This window comes from Phaenicophaeus curvirostris, chromosome 16 (genome assembly GCF_032191515.1).
Source record: "Phaenicophaeus curvirostris isolate KB17595 chromosome 16, BPBGC_Pcur_1.0, whole genome shotgun sequence".
NCBI lineage: Eukaryota > Metazoa > Chordata > Aves > Cuculiformes > Cuculidae > Phaenicophaeus > Phaenicophaeus curvirostris.
The window spans coordinates 4755900-4777700 of NC_091407.1; the positions used below are offsets into that span (position 1 = coordinate 4755900).

Here is a 21801-nt window from a genome sequence, read left to right on the forward strand (position 1 = left end):
AGGCACCTGCCCTCGGTTGTGATGCTCAGAGCTGGCTTGGAGAGCCTGTGCTGTGAGACAGGTGAAACTGTGTTGGAGAGAGACACTCCCCTCCTCCTTTGGGTTGCAAGATATCCCTTCACCGCTTTCCAGTGCTGCTACTTGTGAATAAATGGCTTTAACTCCTTACCTCAATATTTCTGTTTTTCCTGTTTGCGCTTTAAAGAGGTGGTACCTTGTGCCAGTGAGCTCCTGGGGCCATGTTACCTTTAATCCCCCATTCCCAGTGGCCAGTTTCCTTGGCCAAAGTTGGGTAGGGTTTTATATAGACAAAGTGGAGAGAAGCAGGGCTGAAAAGGCTTTGTGTATGGGCTGGTAAGGGATGGTCATTAGGTGCCAGGGTGGGGCCAGGCAGGCTTGGCTGAGTGAGGCATGGGTGAAGCCTGAAGGTGATTGCAGTTTCCCTGCTAAGCAAGAAAATCTCCATCTGCTTCAGACCCTGCCTGGAGAGATGGCAGAGAGAAGCTGCTGATGATGATGGAGAGAAGAGGGAGATGAGCCAGTTGTGTCTGTCAGAGGGATGAAGGAGCGCTAGTTCTGAAGGAAAAAGGCATCAGGAATGGGCAAGGTGGAGGTTCACCAGTGAAAGGAAACAACCTTCATCATGGTTGAGGAGGAGAAAGTCTCAGAGCTGGGGGGAGAAGAGCATCAATAAAAAGGACTGCAAAAACATGAATCCTGCTCCCTGATGAGGGTATGGCAACCTGCTGCCTGTCAGCAGCTGGGCTCAGGGTCTCGCTGGTGGGTGCTAACAGACTAAAAAGAAGTCTCTGCTCTGACTGGGTGCTGTGAGGCAAGCAGCTGTGTGCGGGAGCACTGGCTGTGCTGTGCCAGTCACTGCCACCTTCCTTCCCCTCTGCTCATAGGAAGCATGATTTGCCCCGGCTCTTGGGGCTGCGATGGCAGAGTGTGCCCTGTGAGGATGTATCCCTGACACGAGCAGATTGTAAACCTGCCTGACTCAAGCCCGAAAAGCACCAGGAGGATTGATAGCCACAGCCTAGCCTTGTCCTTGGGGAAAGCCTGAGGACAAGCAATGACTGGAAAACAAATCTACCGACCACCATCATCAGAGCCTGCTGCTGGCAGCGAGAAAAGCCTGTTCCTCCCAAGCTGCCTGCTGGCGTGGCTCCAGGCACAGCCGGGCTCCTGTGTAGGTCACCCCTGTGCTCGCTGCCAGCTTTCCCTGTGTCCTTGTTGAAGTGGAGGAGACGCATTAGCAGAGAAGCGCAGGACCGTGTCTGCTGGGAAACGCGTTCAGCCTACAACACCGTTGGCATTTCTGTTCTCCGTGGATGCGTTTTGACAGCGTAACGGTTTGAGGGCTGTGATGGCGCCCAGCCTGAGCTGTGAGCATTTGCCTCTCTCCCCTCTCCAAGAAGAAGAATGACCAGGAGGCCAACCTGGTGCCTGCTGGAGAGGGGAGTGTTGCCTGCTGTTGCACAGCCCAGCAGCCAGCTGGTGGCCAGCCCAGCATGGTTCCTTCAGGCTGGTATCACACTGCTGACTTGGATGAGTCACAGATGATTTTTTTTTTCTTCCCCCTTGTTTTGCTTGCAAAAAAAGACCTGTTTTACATATAATACAGTAATCAGGGCTTGACATAAATAGGCAAATGTTACTGTCTGCAGTGGGAATTGCACCTGCTGGTAAGAGCAATGAATGCAGCCCATTATGTGCCGGAGTTGATCATTTGTGCAATGAAGTACAACTATGTTTCTTGCTGTGTTCTTGTGCAAGTCTTTGTCTCAGCGGCTATGAGCATGCCGACAGATGTGCCATCATCACCTTTGCAGTCTGTCCTCGCCCTGGGAGCCAGAGCAGCCTCTGTTCCTGCAGCTGTAGCCGTCCCTCTCCCAGACGGGTGGAGAAGACCAAGATGTTCAGCTGGGAGTTGTCCCTGCTTCAGCGCTTGCTGTGCCCCTCACCACTGAGGCTGCATGTTGCGGGCAGGAGGGTCCTGCTCCCAGGATGTGCAAGACTCTGGATGGATGCCTGCACGCACAGAGTGTGGAGCTCATTTTATGGACCTCATTGAAGGAAAAGCGGCAGTGGTGTCACCGGCTGAGCAGGTAAGAGCAGCAGTTCTTCAGAGCAGAGGGGCTTGCAAGACTGGCTTAGGTACAGGTTGCCCACGTAGAGTCTGGGCTTACAGCAAGATTTGATTTCTCCAATAATAATAAACAGGGGATGTCTTGTTGCTGCTGGAGTCTGGGCTTAGCTTGGCTAAAGTGGATTCAGCAGCTCTGAATTGCTGCATCCACAGCTTAAGTCGGGGTTGGAAGGTGCAGAGAGGAAGTGGGACACACACACACACTGTTTGTGGAGTGAAAAAGATGAGCAGAAATGCCATGGGAATGCCAAAATGTGCAGGATGCTGCGTGTGCAGGTATTTCTGCTGGGCCAGCATCGAGGGGCAGGGAGGACGTCGATCTTAAGAGCATCAGCATTAGAACAGGAACAGGCAGATCGTGGGCTTTGCTTGCTGAGCTAAGTGAAAACACTTGCTCGCTCCGTGGTAGAAATAGCTGTTTATTAGAAAAAAATTTATAAATAAAATAATTTCATATTTTGATTTACATTTTGCAGCTTAAGAGCAGGGAAAACCAAACCCCAGTAGGAGGTGTGTGTAAAATGGCTCTAAGCCTTACCCATTGCTTTGTTTGCCAGGCGAGTGCAAATCTGAGGCTGTTGACTTGTCTTCGGCCTTTCACTACCCAGCTTCCACCCTCAAACAACAGCCTGGACAGTGCCTGAGTTAGTTACCAGGGATCATCTGATTAACAGGGGAATAGAAATTGGGCTAAAAATTGAAAAACACCAGAGGAAAAAAAAAAAAAACCAACAGAGGGGAAGTTTAGCAGAAGGATGTGAGCTCTCCATCACTGTTTGATATGGGGAGAATCCCTCCATGCAGCATCTTTTTCTGCCAGCAGTCCTGATGTGAGCAGCAGCAGCCCCCAGCACCTCTCCATCCCTGCCTCTGTCACCCAGCCAGGCTTAGGTCCCGCTTGCCTTTTTGCAGGTTGGACAAAGCTGAGGGACAGTAAATAGCAAAGGGTTAGGAGGAACAGACAGTTCCCAGCAAGTGCATTCTTAGCACCACTAGTCACAGTCTGGTTCCCTAATAAAGACCCTGATAAGAAAGCTGGAATCCCTTTTAACTTCTGATCCATTCAACGATAACTCACTTCAGACATAAACAAGCGCTTCTGACACCGGCAGAATGCAGCTGTGAGCCCCTGCCTGTGCCCCGAGGGAGGTCCGGACTCCGCTCCTGGGGGAGTTACTCGGACAGCTGTATCCCCAGCCGGAGGGAGAAGAGGATGACTTGCTCTTCCTCCCTGGTAAAGATTCCCTGCCCAACTCCGTAGGCTTTTCTGGGGGAAGGAGAGGGGAGAAGATGTAAAAATAAAGAATGACGTCTTTCAACTGTTACCAGGTTTTGAGGTGAAGCGAAGTCACCTTCCTGGGCTGGTTTTCTCCATGGGGCCGTTTGAGATAATTTTTTATTCAAACAGGGAGAAACTAGAGCAGAACTGTGCTGAGAAAAGCACTTCTTTTGGTCCTCAGTGCTAGCTGGAGGTAAAGGAAGGGCGAGGGTGGCTGGTCTGTCCTGCAGCCCAGCTCCCCTCCCTGCCTGGCATCCCCCAGTGTGGGCGCTGGGCTGGCATCACGACACCAGCAAGTGGGGCGGCAAAGCCCAGACCACAGCTTCTGGGTCACAGAAGCAAAGTCAGCCCAGTCCCTAGCACCAGTAAAGATGGGACAGCAGAAGCTGGCACTATATGATTTAACGGTTCCCTGGGTTATTGCATCTTCCCTTTGAATGACTGGCTTTTGGGGTAGAATTCCTGGCTTCTTGGTACTCCACTGAGACCAGGTTGTCTCCTCTGTGCGACAGCTCCCATTTGCGCGGGTTTAAACCTCTCCAGTGTCACTGTCCCCTCCGATGCTTCCTACAGGTCCTCGTCTGACAGGATCAGCACTCTCTTCTCGATGTTTTTGCTCTTTCTGCCACTCAGTCCCTCCAGCTTGGTGGCCACGTGCCCGTTCTCCCCTGGCGCTTTGCGCTCTGCGTCCTGCATGGACTGCTGGGTGTACTGCTGGTACGCAGGCGAGAAGTTGTGGATCGCGTCCTGCACGATGTCCTGGGGGCTTATGGTCTCCTTCAGCCCACTTGAGATACTCTGCATTGGGGCAAGGTTTGCTGAAAAAGAGGGAGAGGGGGAAGGTGATGGGACGTCAGGTAGTCAGCTACAAGACTGGAGTGACACTTTTCCTTAGAGGTTCAAAATGGGGCCTCATCTTGGGCCATGTCTGCTTGTGGTGGCAAGTGGCAAGGAGATGAAAGGCAGCCCCAGCTCCATGTTTCAAAGAGGATGGAACCTTCCCAGCAGAATGTGAAATAATACTGTAATCCCCTGATTCTGCTCATCCACACCAAGGTCTCTTTTCCTATCCACTTGCTGTGGGTCATGGCTGTCACGAGGGAAGAGGGAAAAGGAACTTCTCTAGTGGCTGTTAGCATCCCAATTACTAATGCTATAAGGGGGGGTGTCTCCCCTTTCTTCATTCACTGAAGGAAGGAAGAAGAGAGGAAGAGTTAGTTACCTGTTGAGTTTTCTTTCTTTTCTCTGTACACCTGGCAGGTGAACGCGTAGCGCAGCGCAATGGAAGCAAAGAACATTTCGATGCAGATGATGAAGTTCTGGTAGCCAGCAGCCACTGTCCCGGCTCCCACCTCCTTCCCATCAATGATCTGAACTTCAGGGATCACCCCGCATTTCTCTAGGATGGCAAGCAGTGTCCCTGTGCAGGGGAAGGGAGAGGGATCAGCTCTGGTCCTGCGTCCCTGAGTCAGGTAGGGCTATGGGAGGAGAAGCATCTGTGGGGGGACCCACCTTGCCAGAAGGAGAGGAAGATGACCGCCTTGATGGTGATGAACTTGAGGACTGGTTCAAACGGGCGCAGCAGGTCCATGGTGGCAAAGTAGAAGAGGAAGAGGGCGTAAAGTGCTAGGCTGACAGAGAAGTTGTAGATGATGGTGATGTAGAGGTAGCCACTTCGGACGCTGTGGGGGGAGAGAGAGAGAGACTCTGCCCTGGGCTGTAGGCAGCAAAGCAAGGCCAACTGGAGGCAAGGAGGGAAGGAATGAGGGCAGAGAAGTGTGTGGCGCTGCTACAGGGGAGAGCACAGCCCAAGACGGGAAGGAGAGGCAGGGACAAAAGGAGAGAGCAGGGAGCCGGTCTCAGCTTTTCCTCTGTTGGTGGGACCTCACGGGAGTTTCTTCCCTTTCTTATTTGTGGGCAGCAAGTCTCTCTTCCCCAGTGCTTTGGGCTCCCTGTGCTCTCACTACCCATGGAGCAGCTCCCTGGGGGAAGGTGCTGGCAGGACACCCTGTCCCTTGTGATGGAGCAGGGACCTGTACCATGCCCGTCACCCCCCTTTGTCCCGGCCCAGCATCCTCACTTGAAGTCCCCGTCGTGGTACTTCCCAAACGCCTGCAAGATGATGGTGGTGATTGCCATGAGGGGTTTCACGATGCAGAACTGCAGTGTGGCCTGCACAGAGAGAGACACCATGCACTCGGGACTGCAGGGACAACCCGCTGCCCTCCCTGCAGCTCCTGCCACCCCCCAACCCCTCCATGAAAGCCAACCTCTCTGCTCCTGGGGCAGACGCAAAGGAGACACCAGTTCTCCATCACGGGAGCGACCAGTGCTGCAGGGTGAAATATGAACCAGCTCAAGGTCTGAGGACAGGGGGGAGAAGGGCACCCAAGAGAGACCTCCTGAAAGGCAGCGTAGCCGCTCCGAGGCAGGGGACTGGGTGGCGTGGGGACAGACTGGTGCCAAGGATTTGGCCTGCAGCACAGCCTTGGAGTGTCAGAGAGGCATCCAGGCAAACCTGGGACTGGACAGAGATGGCAGTCTCAGCTCTGCAGTGGGAGGAGACCCTGACTCAGCAGTGAGTCAGAGGAAAGGACAGCGAGCACAGCGCCCTGCTGCTGGCCAGGTGCCGGCAAGCTGCCTCTCTTAGAGGAAAAAAAACCAAAAATACCCAAAAGAGCATCTCAGGAGAATGATGAAGGAGAGCCCTCTTGGCAGGGCAGCAGGGAAGGGACCTACCACCGCCCAGAGAGCCCTTGTCCCCTGCTGCAGAGGGGAGCGGTGCTAATGTACCCACCTGCTTGCAGAAGCGCAGGAACCCAATGGAGTAGGACATACCCTGAAGGCAGCAGGTCCCATAAAAGCAGCTGGACCTGGAAGCAGAAGCCGAGGAGATGCAGCTGGGGCTGCTGGCTGGTGAAAGCAGGTGGAGGGCCGAGGAACTCAGGGGGTGCTGAGACTTACGCAATAGGCTTCCCCCGGATCTCTGTCATGATGGTGCTCTCCCCTCCAAGGTACTCGAAGCAGAGGCTCAGGAAGCTGTAAATCACGAAAGCTGGCAAGGCAAAGGCATGCGTGATCAGCAGGGTTGATTGGAGATCTGGGAGGGGGTTGTTACATTTCACATTCCTTCCTGCTCAGGTGTTTTCTCATCCACTCCAGCACGGCATCAGGATTTGGGACACCGATGGGTGGGAGCCCAGTGAGAGGAACAGCAGGTCAAATCCATCTGACTTCCAAACAGAGTCAGTGTTGCAGGAGCAGCAGCTCCTCCATGCACACAGCCCCTGTGTGCATGTGGCAGCAGTTGGACATCCCAGCAGTGCTCACAAAGCCTCCATGCACACCCAGACAAGCCCAGGCAGCAGGGCAATGGCCAGAGACCATCCGCATGGGAGGATCTCAAAAATGCTAAGGGGCAGGACAAGCAGCTGGTGGCCAGCAAGGAGTAGGTCCTGAACAGTCTTCCTGGATGTCTCCATCACTTATTTCCCTTATACCCCAAATCTGAGGTAATACACATGCCCACACCCCTCTGTTCTGGGGGGAGAGCAACAAGAGCAACCTCATCCTCAATCGTGACAAGCTACCCCTGCACCTCAAAACATCTCAACTCCTCAGTTTTTTAGGTAAGTCTACCTTTCACTTTAGAGAAGCTCCATTTCTACCCCAAAGGCAACCAGAAAACCTCTATCCCTGGGAGCCTACTCTGAGGTACTTCTGAGCCTGCAGGCAGGCAGTGGAAAAGCACCGGCTTGTGTCTGCTCGTGGGGCATCCCCTCCCTGCTGCTGATGGAAAAGGAAGGAGAAAACCTCTGCTCAGAGGAAGGGAGAGTGGGAAGTGGAAGAGGTGGATATTTGCCACTTTGTGCTATGCAGCTCACTCCAGAGACACTGGTCAGCGAGGTCAGAACTCTGCTTTGCCATCAGCCTCCCTGCTAAGAGAGGCTCTGCTCACCTTCATAGCAGTCGCGCACCGAGTCAAAGTAGACGTAGTACTGGTGGCTGCCGAGGAGGAGGAGGCTGAGCCAGGAGTCAAAGGCATAGATGGGCACAATGAAGAGGATGCGGATGATGTAGCGCTGCTCCTTGGGGATGGTGTAGTTCCTCAGGTGTGTGTAAATCTGCAAAGAGCCCAGCATACAGAACAGTGGCTACCACCACTCAGGAAGGAAACCAGAGGTACCCCCAGCAGTTTTTTCCCGTGTTAGTTTTCTTCCTGGGTGTGCAAGCAGCACCAGCTTTCCACCACAGACCCATTGCAGCGAACAGGCACAATACAGGCTCCATCCGGGTCCCTGGGTCAACCCCTTCACACGAAAACAGGTGGAAATGGGGTTCCTTTCCCAGGGCTGTGTGAAGAGCGTGGCCTCCACTGTGCCAGCCCCCATGCAGCTTCATCCCAGCGCTTGGAGCCACCACCTTTCCCCAGGGCTGCCGTCAGCAACATGGATCTGTGCAGCACCGAAAAACGTGCCCCCTGGCAGTGTGTTTCAAGGCAGCTAGTGGTGTGCACCCCAAAAGCGCAGCAGACCCTGGGGTGTCTGATGAGAACCCCCACTGGGTGTTGTCTCCAGGCAGCGCTGATGCCCTGCAGCCTCTCCCAGCTCCGGCAGCTACCTGGGGAACACATGGGCAAAGTCCACCACTCCAAGCTGCCGGCACCAGGCTCCGACAGCAGAGATATCCCCTCTGGGCAGCAACAGGAGGAAATGTTTATCCGGAGCTGAGTGATTTGCAATGAACTCGGGGGCAATCAATAGTTTTGCCTTTGTGTCAAACCCAGCACTGAGCCCCTTCTCCGCCCAAGCCCGTACCTGGTGGAAGGTGACGATAAGCGCCGACCACACAAAGATGCCAGAGATGACCTGTGCTGCTGTTGTGGTCAGGAAAAGCTGCTGGCCATCCTCAGAGTCATTGTGGGCAGCTGTGAGCAGGACGAGGTCTGGGGATGGGAGAGCTGAGGCCAGTGTGGCTGCTGTGCTGGGCCCCGGCGTGCCAGGCTCCGTGGGAGAGGGCAAGGCATGAGTGGCATTACTCATCTGCAGAGAGGGAGAGGCAAAGGGAGCAGCACAAGAAGGTAGGACCAAGGTAAGCTGTGGAAGGGGAAGGTCCCAGCAGGTTTCCCAGCCCACACACTATGGACAAACTTCCTGTGAGGTTTGTCTCCTCCCCAGGCTTTTTCCAGGGTGTCCCTCACTCAAATCAGCCTATTCACCACGGCTGGGTCTTCTTCTCCCAGCAGGAAGATAAAAACGTCCTTCAAGAGCAGACCTTCTTTTCTCCAAGGAGGTGCATGTGGTCTTTGTGTTCCCCAAAACGCATACTTCTCCTTCCCAGCCTTGCACCTCCTTGTTTTCTCTGTGGTCCCTATCCCGTTCGAAAAGAAAAGATCTGCCTGCACTTTTGGCCCTGTGAGTTCAGGACCCTTTTCCATCAGGACTTATGGGTTAAAGGCATCCCTCACCCACGGCTACAGCAAGCCCCTAATAATATGCTCATATTTATGGGGCAGCTCCATATCTCGAGGCCAACAGATGCATAAACTGCCACGTTTGGCCTCTCTTTCTGCTAATCTGAGGAAAGCTGCTTTTCCCCCAAGTATAACGATAGAGATTTTAAAAAAAACACTAACAACAACCTGCAAGCGGAGCTTTAACAATATAGATGCTTCTCAGTACATTGTTAATAAACAAAGATTTGAGCTGCTGGGTAACCATTGCCTGGGGTAAAACTGTAAGCGCGAGGTGGTGAGAGGCAAGAAAATATCTGCCACAGATAAGAGTGATAGGGAATGACCTCACGGCAATTAAACACAGAAAACACACCAAAGCAGGAGCTCTCCCTGTGGCTTCCTCTCCTGCCCGCTCCCTGAACCCCAGCCTCATAGCAGAGGAAATGCAGCTGGTGTCGGATCAACAGTCCTAAAAATACCTTTCCTCCCCTCTGCCTGGCAGGAGCCGCCTGTAAGCGGAGATGCCCGGGCTAGTGGTGTGCTGGCAAGGTCCCAGGAGCTCACCCGGTACCTGCGCCTTCGAGCGGGGAAGTGGAGCTGGAGGTGGCTGCAGGGAGAGCAGGGCTGATAGTGTTACAGAGGCAGCAGGAGCCAGGTTTTTCCTCCCTGTGACTGTCCCATGGCCAGCAGGAAGCAGGATCCCAGGGAGAGACGGGGAGGGATCTGGTCTTTGGACAGGCTGTAACGCCACTGGACCTGCCTTGTAAACATTAACAGGAGGCCAGAGATAGCTTGCGGCACAGGGAGGGAGCCAAGAGCCCAGCTGTGCCCCATGCCCTGCTGCTCCTCACCCGTTCTGGGGGCCACCCTGCCACACGTTGGGGACATAGGGCCACATTTGCCTACATGTTCCCTCCACCCAAGCATCACAGTAGGGACAGATGCAATCCAGCTTGCTTCCCAGGATGCAGCGAAGTGCTGTGCTCATCGCTAGACCTGTTTATTCTGTTTTCAACCTGGTGCTGTGCCACAGATGCTTGGCCCGAGACATTCTGACTCCTATTAGCTTTCCCAGCCTGGCTGCAGTCATTGCAGTACGAGCATGGTGGCACCAGCAGCCGGTCCTGGCAAGCTCCCCTACATTGTCACACTCTGAACGTGGCGGAGCAAGTCATTAAAAACAAAGCCTTGGTGCCGCTTGGAGACAGGGCTCCCAGCTCTAGAGGTAATTAGATCCTTGCTACGCAAGGTAGCCGAGCAATTCAATGCAGCTAGAGGGCCATTTGCTTCCAAAACAAAGGCAGCGAGAAGACACAGAGAATATTAGCTGCAAAATTCAGCTTCTTGATGAGACTGTGCCAGTGCCACATCCAGTCAGGCTGGTTTTGGACACCTCGCAGATACCTGCCACACACAGGTGCGTACCTGTTACATCCACCTCCTGGGATATTAGAGATGTTAAGTGAGCACAGAGCAGAAAGTAAACTGAGCAATGAAACCGGTGTTCAGGCAGGCAACCTGAAAATGGGGCTTTTCACTTTGCCAGGGATTCCACTCCAGCTGCAGGCTGCCAGGGGTGGGGTGCCAGCTCCCACCCTCTCAGTGTCCCAAGGCACACGGGACAAATCCCCACCTTGGCAGCAGCCCCCAGGGGCCAGGGTGGTCAGAAAGGGCAGGAAAACCTCTACAGCCCCCCACTAGTGCCTCTGCGGTGCTGGCTGTGCGTCCTTATAAAGGGAAAGAAATCCCTGAGCCCCTTCCCAGGGAGGGAAGCATCCAGGCTCAGCCTCACCAGTGCACATAAAGCCATGACCCAGGGGTTATTTACCTGATCCACCTCTCTGTACCACCCCCACACCACCCAGGAAGAAAGACCTGTAGAACACGGCTATAAATCTAGGCAGGGCAGTACCAAGCCCTCCTGAAAGCTCATCCAGAGGAGTGGGTGACACACGCACAAGGCTCTTGCAGCAGGCTTAGCCGTCGCAGCAGCTCCCACGGTTATTCGGGACAGATGGCTGGAACAACCTCTGCTCCGTGAGTGGGTGCCCCCAGCCACCGCAGACCTCCCCCCGCGCCCCACTCACCCTGTGGGGCTCCTCCAGGAGCAGGTCTGGCTGCCAGGCACCTGCCTCCGCATCCCCTGCGCCCTCCTCCACCTGCACCCGCAGGACACTCCTCCTCTGGGCACCCTCCCAGCCCTGCCCGCCTGCTGGCAGCGGGCCCTGCCTGCACCCCGCTGCACCCCAGGCTTCGCGGGGGCTGGAGCAGCGGGTCGGCCCTTCTCTCCTGCAGAAAAGCCACCGAACTTACCTTTCCAGTCCGCTGCGCTTGGCACCCACGCCCGGAAAGCAAACACGGATAGAAAGCCAGGGTGCAGCCCGACACATGTCTTGTGGCTGCGGGTGAGAGCTCTGCCTGGGTGACAAAGGCAGGTTTTCCTGCATTTGGGAATTAATCCTTACCTGGAGGATAGAGGCGACTAAAAGACAGGTGGTGCCGGCAAACTTGTGGGTTTTGAGGCAGGCCTTCGCTTGAGTTTACTGCAGAGCAGAGGAGAGCAAAGTTGAAGGAGCAGTCGCTTGTGGTCTAATTTATTGCACATGGAAAGGCAGGAAGATAAGTCTGTCCTGGCCCCGAGCTTCAGATGGAAGAGATCTCCACGACCTTTCTTTACCTGCCCCCCTGTGCAGAACTGGTGGCACACAGAGCCAGGCAATTAAGGTGGTTAACTTGTAGTTGGCTTCTAGGTCGTAACACTCAGGTCTTCAGGGCATAGTGGTGGTATGTCACCATATCACTGCAGTGGAAGATAGGATTTACATTCAATTTACTAATTAATGTATGGTTTCCACAAGCTGCTGGAGCTATGGACACCATAAAAGCACCAGGACTTGGTAAATACCTTGAATTTTGTGTCAGGAAAGAATACATACTAGCAAACCAGGATCAACATTAACAAATTCCACATGCCTCTCTCAGCCCTCTTAGACATAAAAAATAAGTGTAAAAGAGGGAAAATCTGGAGTTCTGACAGATGCAAATCTTTGATTCTTGGAAGCACAGCTCGGAAAGTTATTTTTAGATTAAATTTCTTGTCAAGGGCAGCTGCAAGCCTGCAGTGTTTGAAAGTACTTTCAAAAAAAGTTTCATTTCTCATAATCCCTTAAATACTGTAAATAACCCTTACTTCAGAGAAGAGTTCTTTTGAAATACATTTTCTGCTTTTCTACATTTAGGGGAATTTCTTAGCAACAGAAATGACCCAGCAACAGGGTCTATGTGGGGCAGGCACGGGCTCTGTGCTGATCCTGCAGATACCAGCAGGTCTTAACACAACAGAGATCTTCCCTCCCCACAACCTAAATACAAGCCCTGGCCTCTGCCTGCTCTGTCAAGTTCGTAAGTGACAGCACGCTACTTAAGCTCGCTTAAAAATTTACTAGTTGGTGTTATTTGTTACAAGAAGAGATAAAAACAAATGTGCTTTCCAAGCAAACAGCAAAAGTTTGTCTATTCAGCATTACAACAACTCATATGACTTCACCCAACACTTTTTTTCAACGGACTCAGGAGAAACACCCCCGTGTAGCCCCCACAAACCCTTCTGTCCCCCCGTCTCCTACAACAGCTGCTTCAGGAGAGGGATAGCTCCTTGCAGGCGGTTCAAGCTACGTACGTGCTGCCTCTCTGACATGCTGGTACCACATAACTCATAAACAGGTGTTATTCTGTCTTCTTCTTGCCGCTAATTTGGGTTCCTGTCTTCCACCTTGACATCCACTTTCATGAAAACTGCAGAGCATAATTATCTGCCTCTCTTTAAAATCAGAGTGAAAGTGGAACATTTTCAGACTACATAGGAAAGAGACTGACATAAGGACAACAGCAGTCATATAGGAGTCATTTCCTTAAAAACAGGCAAGAAAATCTTTCCTATTATGCAATTACTGTTGATTTGTTACTGAGGCTTGTATTTCAATTGAAAGTGACTTTCACAGAGCGAAAAAGAAAACAGGTAAAATTAGACTCATCAATGTTTCTTTTATTCACTCTGCACTGGGCGTTTCCCCTTTGCGGTACAGTGTAGCTACAGAGCTTGGCATCTATTGCTCCACAGGACACAAACGCAGAGCCGGGCCGTTTCCCAAATACACATCCCACCCAAGGTCATAAAAAGAACATTTCTCCTGAACGTTGAGACAATTGTTCTCGTCTCATTGCTGACTATATGGACTGCAAACCTGTCACAGTAACAAACCCACAAATGTTCTACACAGTAGAGAAAAATTCATGAAATTCCTCGTTAGGTCCAAAACCAGCACAAAGACGTTCCATCATTTTCATTTTTTGTCCTTTTAAATAAATGGTGATGAGTCATGGACTCAAGATCATTTCCTTGAATCCAGATGGCACAACTTCACCACACTTGGCAACTTCGGATCACTTCCCGTAGAGCTTGTATTCCTTCCATGGTCTTGTCCTTTAAAGCCATGGCAAGAAGAACAGGTTTGTTCCCAGCTTCTTGAGACACAAACGCCACCAGGTTTTTGGCACAAACGTGGACGAGGGGCTGAAAAACAAACATACAGATGTACTATTCTTACAGCTGTGAGAAACCTCCCACGCAAGTTTGGCGAGGAAGAGTCCTCCAATAGCACAGAGCACGTCAAGAACCTGTTGACAGCGGTTCCAGTATGACTGGGAACAGTCATGCTATGTGGCTGGTCAGCAACGCCAAGCCATGGTTTGGGGAACTTCAGGAAGCACTTTCTCAACCAGCTTAAAAGGGAGGAGTTTGGATCCATGAGTGACAGCCACCCAAACCATCATGAAACAACTTAACCGGAGCTATACTCTCAATTGAGTTTTGCACTGTTTTGGAAAACCTGGGAAGTTGGTACAGAGAACCTTTCCTTCTGTTAATCCTCCCACCCAAACTATGTCACCAAATATCAAATTATATGAAATACCACTGATCAAAACGCTTCTATTTCCATCATAACCAGATTTCTGAAGAAGTCTCCAAGTACAATTTCCTTTTAAAAACTTGTCGCTGAAGTGGGTATGTTTTGCTGACAAGCTCTGGAAAAAAATGTTACTTTTGCAATTCCTAGAGACATATAGAGTTATATACACAGTTTTTGGATGCCATGTGTAAAAGACATGTTTGTTATAGTTTTAATAGAATAATGAAAACCAGAAAAAAGCAGCGAGGCTGAAGAAGGGAAGAAAAGGGGTATAATTTTCTTAATGACGTTTCTGTCACAAGAATAGTCTACAATAGCATACACTATTTCTGTTGGAAGGGACCTACAACGATCATCTAGTCCCACTGCCTGACCAATTCAGGACTGACCAAGTCAGCAAGTCATTCAGGGCATTGTCTAAGCACCTCTTAAACACTGACAGGCTTGGGGCATCGACCAGCTCTCTAGGAAGCCTGTTCCAGTGTCTGACCACCCTCTTGGTAAAAAACGTCCAGTTTAAACCTCCCTTGGTGCGGCTTTGAACCATTCAGCTTGTCTAGGTTTGGTGTACACTCAGAATTATATATTTATCATAAGGACGAGTTTGTTTGATTTTAACTACCAGCGTGATTTGGAAGTGTGCACCATCCCGAATGATGTTAATGGTGACAAGCAGGAAGGCAGCAAACTATCAAAAGCCTTTTCTTAAAGTTTAGATTGATTACACTGGTAAAATTATTTAAAACCACTATGTAACAAAGTAAACAAAGGTACTTCCCATTTCCAAATAAAACTCAAACCCAGCTTGGGAGTGGAGCTAGTCAGAACTGGCAGCCATCACACCACAGAAAGCAAAGCCATCTTCCATTCAGAGAAGGAAGACTACTGTGAACAGTGAGAACTTGTGTTGCTAGAGTTTTTCCAGTTAAGGTTAGCAAGTAATATTTGATAGCTCCAGCCCTGATGGAAAGCCTCATAATCTTGTAGCTCTGTAACTTTCTGTTTTAATGCTTGACTAGCTGACGCTTTGCGAAATACATTTTCTTCTGCTTTCTCTCCAGCTTTGTGAAACGGTCGATAAAAACTCATTTTGTTGAGGCAAAACAAATTAAACTTTATCAAGGGAAGGTGCTGGCAGGCACACTCGTGAGAGGGCAACTGAAGTCCATTACGGGGCTGCCACAGATTGGGGCAGGGGTGAAAAAAAGGACTTCAAAACAAACTCACTGGAACAGAAACCCCCAAAAAGGTTATCAAAGGCTGCACAGTTGATCTTGCAACCCTTAAATCAACAGAAGCTTTATCAAACCTTCCATAACCACGGCAAAGCAATCCATATCCCTCAGGACACAAAATAACAGATCCCCAAACCACTCACAGTTAGTTAAACATTTCTGATGTCAAAGAGCAGATGAGCAAGCATACTCTTCTGGTGAACCCCTCTTCCCTCAGAAGAGATTTTAAAATTAATCTTACCGCTGCGCAAACACCACTTACTTGATGTGATTCATCAACTCCTTGGCACATCACACCGCTCCACCTACCCCATTCCCCCCTTATCCTTGCTGCCTGTGCACTGTGCACCCAGCTCTCACCTCATCCTTGCCCAAGAGCACCTTTGTGGTGAGCGAGGGCCTGCCCACGTTGTCACCGATCGTGTTGGGGTCCACGTAGACGATGGTGCCCAGCTTGCCGTACTGGGTGACCACCACAAGGATGGAGTTGGAAAATGCCGTGCACACCACCTCAGTGGGGACCCCGCGCACCACCGCCTCGTGCTGCTTGGACATCACGATGGGATTTGCTTCCATTGCTGTGGGAAAAAAAACCCCAACAAAACAATAAAACAAAGTTAGATTAGAAACACAGAGCGGGGGGTATAAAAAGCCCAGCTTCTTCCCTCTGTTTATGCTCCAACAGGCACAGATGGGCTGGATGGTCTGAAAGGTCTTTTCCAACCTAGTGATTCCATGATTCTATGACTTGGAATCACAGAGTCACAGAATGGTTTGGGTCGGAAGTGACCTTAAAGATCATAAAGTTCCAACCCCCCGGCCATGGGCAGGGATATGTCCCACCAGACCGGGTTGTTCGAAGTCTCATCCACCCCAGCCTTGAGCACCTCCAGGGACGGGACACCCTTGGCTTCTCTGGGAAATCTAATGCCCAGGTTAAGCAGATTTCGGAGCACCTGGAGGGGCGTGTGGCCAGGCAGGGGCACCCGGTCCCTGAGCAGGATCATAGAATAGTTTGGGTTGGAAGGGACCTTAAAGCCCATCCAGTTCCACCCCGCTGCGATGGGCAGGGACACCTCCCATGGGATCAGGCTGCCCAAGGCCTCATCCAACCCGGCCTTGAGCCCCTCCAGGGATGGGGCAGCCACAGCTTCCCTGGGCAACCTGGGCTAGGGCCTCCCCACCCTCATGGTGAAGAAATTCCTCCTTATATTTAGCCTAAACCTGCCCCTCTCCAGTTTATACCCACTGCCCCCCGTCCTAGCACCACAAGCCTTCGTGAACAGCCCCCCCAGCCCCCTCACAGAACGGTTTGGGTTAGAAGAGACCTTAAAGCCCACCCAGTCCCCCCCGCCACGGGCAGGGCCACCTCCCTGCGCCGGGCGCTCTCCCCGCCCCGCAGCCCCCGCCGCTCGCAGCCCCCGTGCTCGTCGCGGAGGCACCGGGACCGAGTCTCCATCTCCCCGGCCCCGGCCCCGGCCCCGCCGCCCCTACCCGGCCCCGCGCGCTGGGCGGAAGCGCCGCCTCCTCCGGCCGCTGCGGCGCGCGGCGATGGCGCAGGGCGGGCCCTCCCGGCCCCGGGACAGCGCCCCCCGCCGGGGAGAGCGGGCAGCGGGGTTGGGGGGACGTGGTTGTGGCCCCCCCCCGCTCCTCCCTTGTGAGACCTCAGCTGGAGCGCCGTGTCCCGCTCTGGGAGCCTCGGCGTAAGGAGGAGATGGAGCTGTTAAAGCGGGTCCAGAGGAGGCTGCAAGGATGATCCGAGGGCTGGAGCAGCTCCCATAGGGGACAGGCTGAGAGTTGGGGGTGTTCAGCCTGGAGAAGAGAAGGCTCTGAGGAGACCTTAGAGCGACCTTCCAGTGCCTGAAGGGGCTACAGGAAAGCTGGGGAGGGGCTGTTCAAAGCTTGTGGTGATAGGATGAGGGGAAACAGGTATAAACTGGAGAGGGGCAGAGTTAGGCTAGACATGAGGAAGAATTTCTTCACCCTGAGGGTGGTGAGACACTGGAGGAGGTTGCCCAGGGAAGCTGTGGCTGCCTCATCCCTGGGGGGGCTCAAGGCCGGGTTGGATGGGGCCTTGGGCAGCCTGATCCCATGGGAGGTGTCCCTGCCCATGGCAGGGAGGGTGGCACCAGATGATCTTCAAGGTCCCTTCCAACCCAACCCATTCTATGATTCTATGTTTTCTTCCTTTTTCCCCATTTCCACATGGGATGTGACAGCTCCCACCCACTGGGAGCTGTTGGGACACACTTCAAGCCCCTGACTGTGCTCTCCCAGGCCAAAACGGGCTGAGTTTGAGCCACTGGAGCCCCGAAGGATGTCATACATCCATGTCATAGAATGGTTTGGGTTGGAAGGGACCATGAAGGTCATCAAGTCCAAGGCCCCTGCCACAGGCAGGGACACCTTCCAATGGATCAGGGGCTCAGAGCCCCATCCAACCTGGCCTTGAACACTTCCAGGGCTGGGGCAGCCACGACTTCCTTGGCCTCCCCACCCTCACAGTAAAACATTTCTTCCCAAGATCTCATCTAAACCTCTCCCGTTAGTTTAAAACCATTACCCCTTGTCCTACAGGCCCTGCTAAAAAAAGTTTTTCACTTTCTTACAAGTCCCCTTTAAGTACTCAAAGGCTGTTATAAGTCCTCCTTGGAGTCTTCTCCAAGCTGAACAACCCCAGCACTCTCAGCCTTTCTTCACAGGGTAGGTGTTCCAAGCTTTTGATCATTTTTGTGGCCCTCCTTGACCCACTCCAACAGATCCATATCTTTCCTGTGCTGAGGGCTCCAGAGCTGGACACTGGGCTGCGAGCACACATTGCCAGCTCTTGTCCAGCTTCTGATCCACCAGGACCCCCAGGTCCTTGTCTGCTGTCCCAACATTTTCCCCATTTCCACATGTTAGTTCAGTGCTACTATTTTTCTTTGAAATACGGGTATTCATAGATAATAATTTTATATACTAAGCTATGCAAAGCTCTGAAATGTGGGATTTCTCAGAGCTTTGCACCCTTGCAGACTCCTGCAGTTGCTAAAATATGCTCCAGACCTTCATTTCTGTGTGTTGGCTCTCCTTGACTGTCATTCCCTGTGCACACAAAATATCCCAGGTGTGGCAGCAGCACAGCTGCTTAAGCTGTGGGTTGTTTGTTCAGGTAGCACCTGTTAAGGACCTCACAAACGGTTTTATTTGGTTTGCATTAAAAATTTTAAGAGAACTTAACGGCACGTTAACTTGGTGCTGAGAATCCTTTCAGGCACCGTTAGAGAGCAGCAGAGGTCCACGGAACAGCTTTAATTCAGCAGGTTATTCTCGTGGTTAATTCAAAGAGAGAGGCTCGATACCGTTTCGGCGCTCCGTGCAATCTGGCAAATAGTCTGTTTCCTAGCACTGCGAAAAATTCCTCTTTTTTTTGCTTACCACAATCACTAAAGGCTTTGCCTGTTTGATAGAGATAATAGCAACTCTTGTCAGTAAATCCTCCTGACTTATGAAGTTTATTCCTGCTCTGCCTTCTCCAGGGAATAAATTTACTTCATGAAAGACAGGACCAGATTCTTCCTGCCATCCTTGCTAGCCTCCATTTCACTTTTTCCATGACAGAGGACAAAGAGAGTCCACTCTAGTTCAGATTTACATGGAAGCATCATGCATCACTGTTTCTCATTAGTTTGGGATGAAGGAGTTATCTTTAATGTTTTCAATCCATTGGCTACCTCATTTTGGCATGGAGCTGATGTAAGATATAGCAAACTTAAGAACGAGACAGCAGGTGGAAAACTGAGCACTGAATCTTCATCACTGAAAGTGAAAACATAAAAAATGAACTAAGAGAAAGCCTGTATTGTCCATGTGACTGAGTTATGGGATAGAGTTTTGAGAATGCACACTGTGGTAGTTAATGAGACCTTTTCTGAGGGGTCCATCTGCCTGCCACCGCTTCTCAGCATGTTCTGGCTGAGAAGGACCTGTATCCGTACTTACACTCCTGTTATCTATAGCACTTTTCCTCCAAGGATCTCTTGTCGCATTGCAAGCATTATTACATCTAGCTTCATAAACTGTCTTTCGACATAATAGATTATTAATGTAACCCATTTTATGGTTCGAGGGAAATAAAGAATCGAGACAGACAGCAGTTCAGAGCCATCAAATCCTCGGCTGGAGATTCTGCAGGATTTCAGGATCCCTTCTTCCACTCCTTAGAACTTGCTGCTGAAGAAACGTAAGTCATGCATGTCACTATCTCAATTACTACAGAAAATCAATGACTGTGCAGCCCCACACTTTGACAAGAAAAACTACCCACAATATTGCAGCTTCATACCTTTATTATTATTTATTTGAGTGATTTCTTACTACTCTCCATTTTAAACTGCTTAAGTGCCTCCGTGTTTGCAGAATGGAAGGAGGCTGCTTTTTGTAATAATCTTTGCATTTATCTGAACCAATTTTATAGAACAAAAGCGTAAGATCCACAGAGCATCAGGAATGTTTCCTTCTTCTTTTGAAAACTAGACACACAGTGTTTCAGGACATCCATTAATAAACCCTGCTCTTGGGAGCACCTAGCTATCAAAGTGCTGGGTTGGTTTATTAGTTTACAGGTTATTACTTCTCTGGTTTAGATTTCTCTCTTGTATCTTTTATGATGCAGAATATAGACTGTGAACAGGAACCTCAGGTGCAGCTGGGCTCTGGGCTGCGCAGTCAAGAAGTGAGGAAAGGAATTAGTTTGCTCCCTGATGTGGGAGCTGCTTGGGAATTATTCTGACCCTTGTTATAAATCAGGTACGTGAAGCAGTGCTGCCTTTAAGTACATTCCTCTGGTCAGACAATATCAGAGCGCTCCTCTTCCCCTTATTACTGTCAGAGCAAGGCTGGGGGAAGAGTTGGGTGGTGTAGAGTTGTGTGAGCACTCTCCATGGGGTTGCTGTGTCAAAGGGGTAGGAGGCATGGCAGAAATCTACCTCCTGGGGCTTTCAGGTGGTTCCCTCAGGCATTTAAACAGAGAGGCAGTGTTCAGGAACCACTGGATTGGTGCCCTTAGGGAAGCTAGCAGAGGAACGTGATTGTGGCTGTTCTTAAAGACTGGCTTTAGAAGTCAGATCTCCCTGGCTGTCTCTGTCTGCAGTCAATGGGGAGAGGCTTTGTCATTGCTTGGTGAAAAGTAGAAGCACAGCTTTGAACCTGGATATCCACAGTCAGGAGTTAAGCTTGCCGCAACTAAAGTTGGCTGTTTATCTCCTGGTTTCTAGATCTCAGCCTGAAATAGATATGTGCCTGCCAAATGTGACCAAAACCCAGCTGCTTCTGCACATGGTCAGAAATGGGACATAAGGTTTGCAGGGAAGCCTGAGATTAAAGAGTGAACGTGTGAACAGTTCAGACATGTCCAGGATTAGGTGATGGCTGAGCAGCACTCTCAGAGCTAAAGCTCCAAAGGTCTGAATTTATGTGTTCATAGTTTGAAGGAAGGTGTTGGGATTCTGGCTCTTCTTTCTGTGCTTTGGTCCCTTTTCTGTGCTCTCTTGAATAATGCGTAGTATCATTTCTTATTCTGAGAGACAAGTTTAAGAGATTTCCTTGATCCCTGGATTGTCCACACAGCTCTTATCATATGGGACATCTCTTATTTCATCCATTGCATGAGTAAGAAGAAAGCTAAGCCCATCAATCAGGCGTTGCCAAAGCGCTCTAAGCTGTTTTGTTCTTGAGTAAACCTCTTTTTTCCCTCCAGTGTAGAATTCAGCCAGAAAAAACAGTCTTTTGAGAAAAAAATAAACAAAGCTCAAACCCAAATTGTTCCCTTTCTGCGTGAGCTGCAGTCAGCTGCACGTCTGAAATGGAAATCCTGGATGTCTTTGCACGCCTGAGACTATCAAGTCATGCTGTTGTATGGTTTTCTTGCATTTACAACTTAGTAGGGAAACAATATGTGAATGTTCATTAATGCCTGTGTAAATACTAACTGCCCACATATGAGCACTGGCATATTTTCCTGTGAAAGCTCAACGTGTAGGGTAGGATTTAAAAACATGGCTGTAAGCCAGCACGCTCTGTCTGGGCCTGGAAACATCGAGGTAGCAATTTGACTCTTCTGGAAATGGTTTATTTTTAGTTAGATTTAGCGACCTATAAATAAAGGTCTAGTCCTTTTAGGACTTTGTTATGCTGTGTCATTTTTATTTTCTGTGCTGCTGTGCAGGCTGGAGAAGGGCTTCAGGTCCACGGGGCTGGGATGAGAAAGGAACTCCCTTGGTGTTTGGGGAGAGTTTCATAAGGGGACCACTGCTGAGATGGAGGAGCCTGGCAGAATCGAGGCATGTCACACCTATGGGAGGATGTTGCTGTAACAGTTTCTTGGATGCTTGATCTTGAACAGCAGCAGTGTTCATGTATTCAGCACCTTTAAAGGCAGCAGATCCTACATATCTTTGCAAAAGAATATTCAGAAATTATCTCAGCAGCCACTGAAATGAAAATTACATTCTTGAAATGTGTGAAATGCATCTCCAGAATAGCTCCAGACTACCTAGGAGAGATGAAAGAACTCCAGCTACTTAAAAGAGTCAGGATTACCTCATGTAGTCAACCTGGTGCTGCCTAATGATAATTTTATTCCCCATATTTATCATAGGTAACAGCTGGCTGTACTGGACACTGTAGCCAGGGGGTATGGAGCAGACAGACTCATCATGAGGCAAGAT

The 21801-nt window shown here is 50.8% G+C and overlaps 2 protein-coding genes across 3 annotated transcripts; both read right to left on the minus strand.

Annotated features, from left to right (window-relative positions):
- Positions 1–3779: 3779 nt before the first annotated feature.
- TMEM184A (transmembrane protein 184A) lies at positions 3780–11183 on the minus strand. 2 transcript variants are annotated; one of them, XM_069870462.1, is made up of 9 exons: positions 10974–11183; positions 8249–8473; positions 7390–7555; positions 6396–6486; positions 6229–6304; positions 5512–5603; positions 4944–5113; positions 4654–4851; positions 3780–4249 (listed from the first exon to the last, which is right to left on the minus strand). In XM_069870462.1, exons 2-9 carry the CDS (start codon positions 8471–8473, stop codon positions 3999–4001), a joined length of 1269 nt encoding a protein of 422 aa, XP_069726563.1. In that variant the 5' UTR covers positions 10974–11183; the 3' UTR covers positions 3780–3998. The 2 variants fall into 2 exon arrangements, with proteins under 2 accessions (XP_069726563.1, XP_069726562.1); XM_069870461.1 differs by lacking the exon at positions 10974–11183 and adding an exon at positions 9366–9452.
- Positions 11184–12910: 1727 nt separating this feature from the next.
- On the minus strand, positions 12911–16644 carry PSMG3 (proteasome assembly chaperone 3). The gene is made up of 3 exons (XM_069870490.1): positions 16586–16644; positions 15452–15669; positions 12911–13459 (listed from the first exon to the last, which is right to left on the minus strand). The coding sequence occupies exons 2-3, from the start codon at positions 15665–15667 to the stop codon at positions 13307–13309; spliced, it is 369 nt and encodes a 122-aa protein (XP_069726591.1). The 5' UTR covers positions 15668–15669; positions 16586–16644; the 3' UTR covers positions 12911–13306.
- Between the last annotated feature and the right edge of the window lie 5157 nt (positions 16645–21801).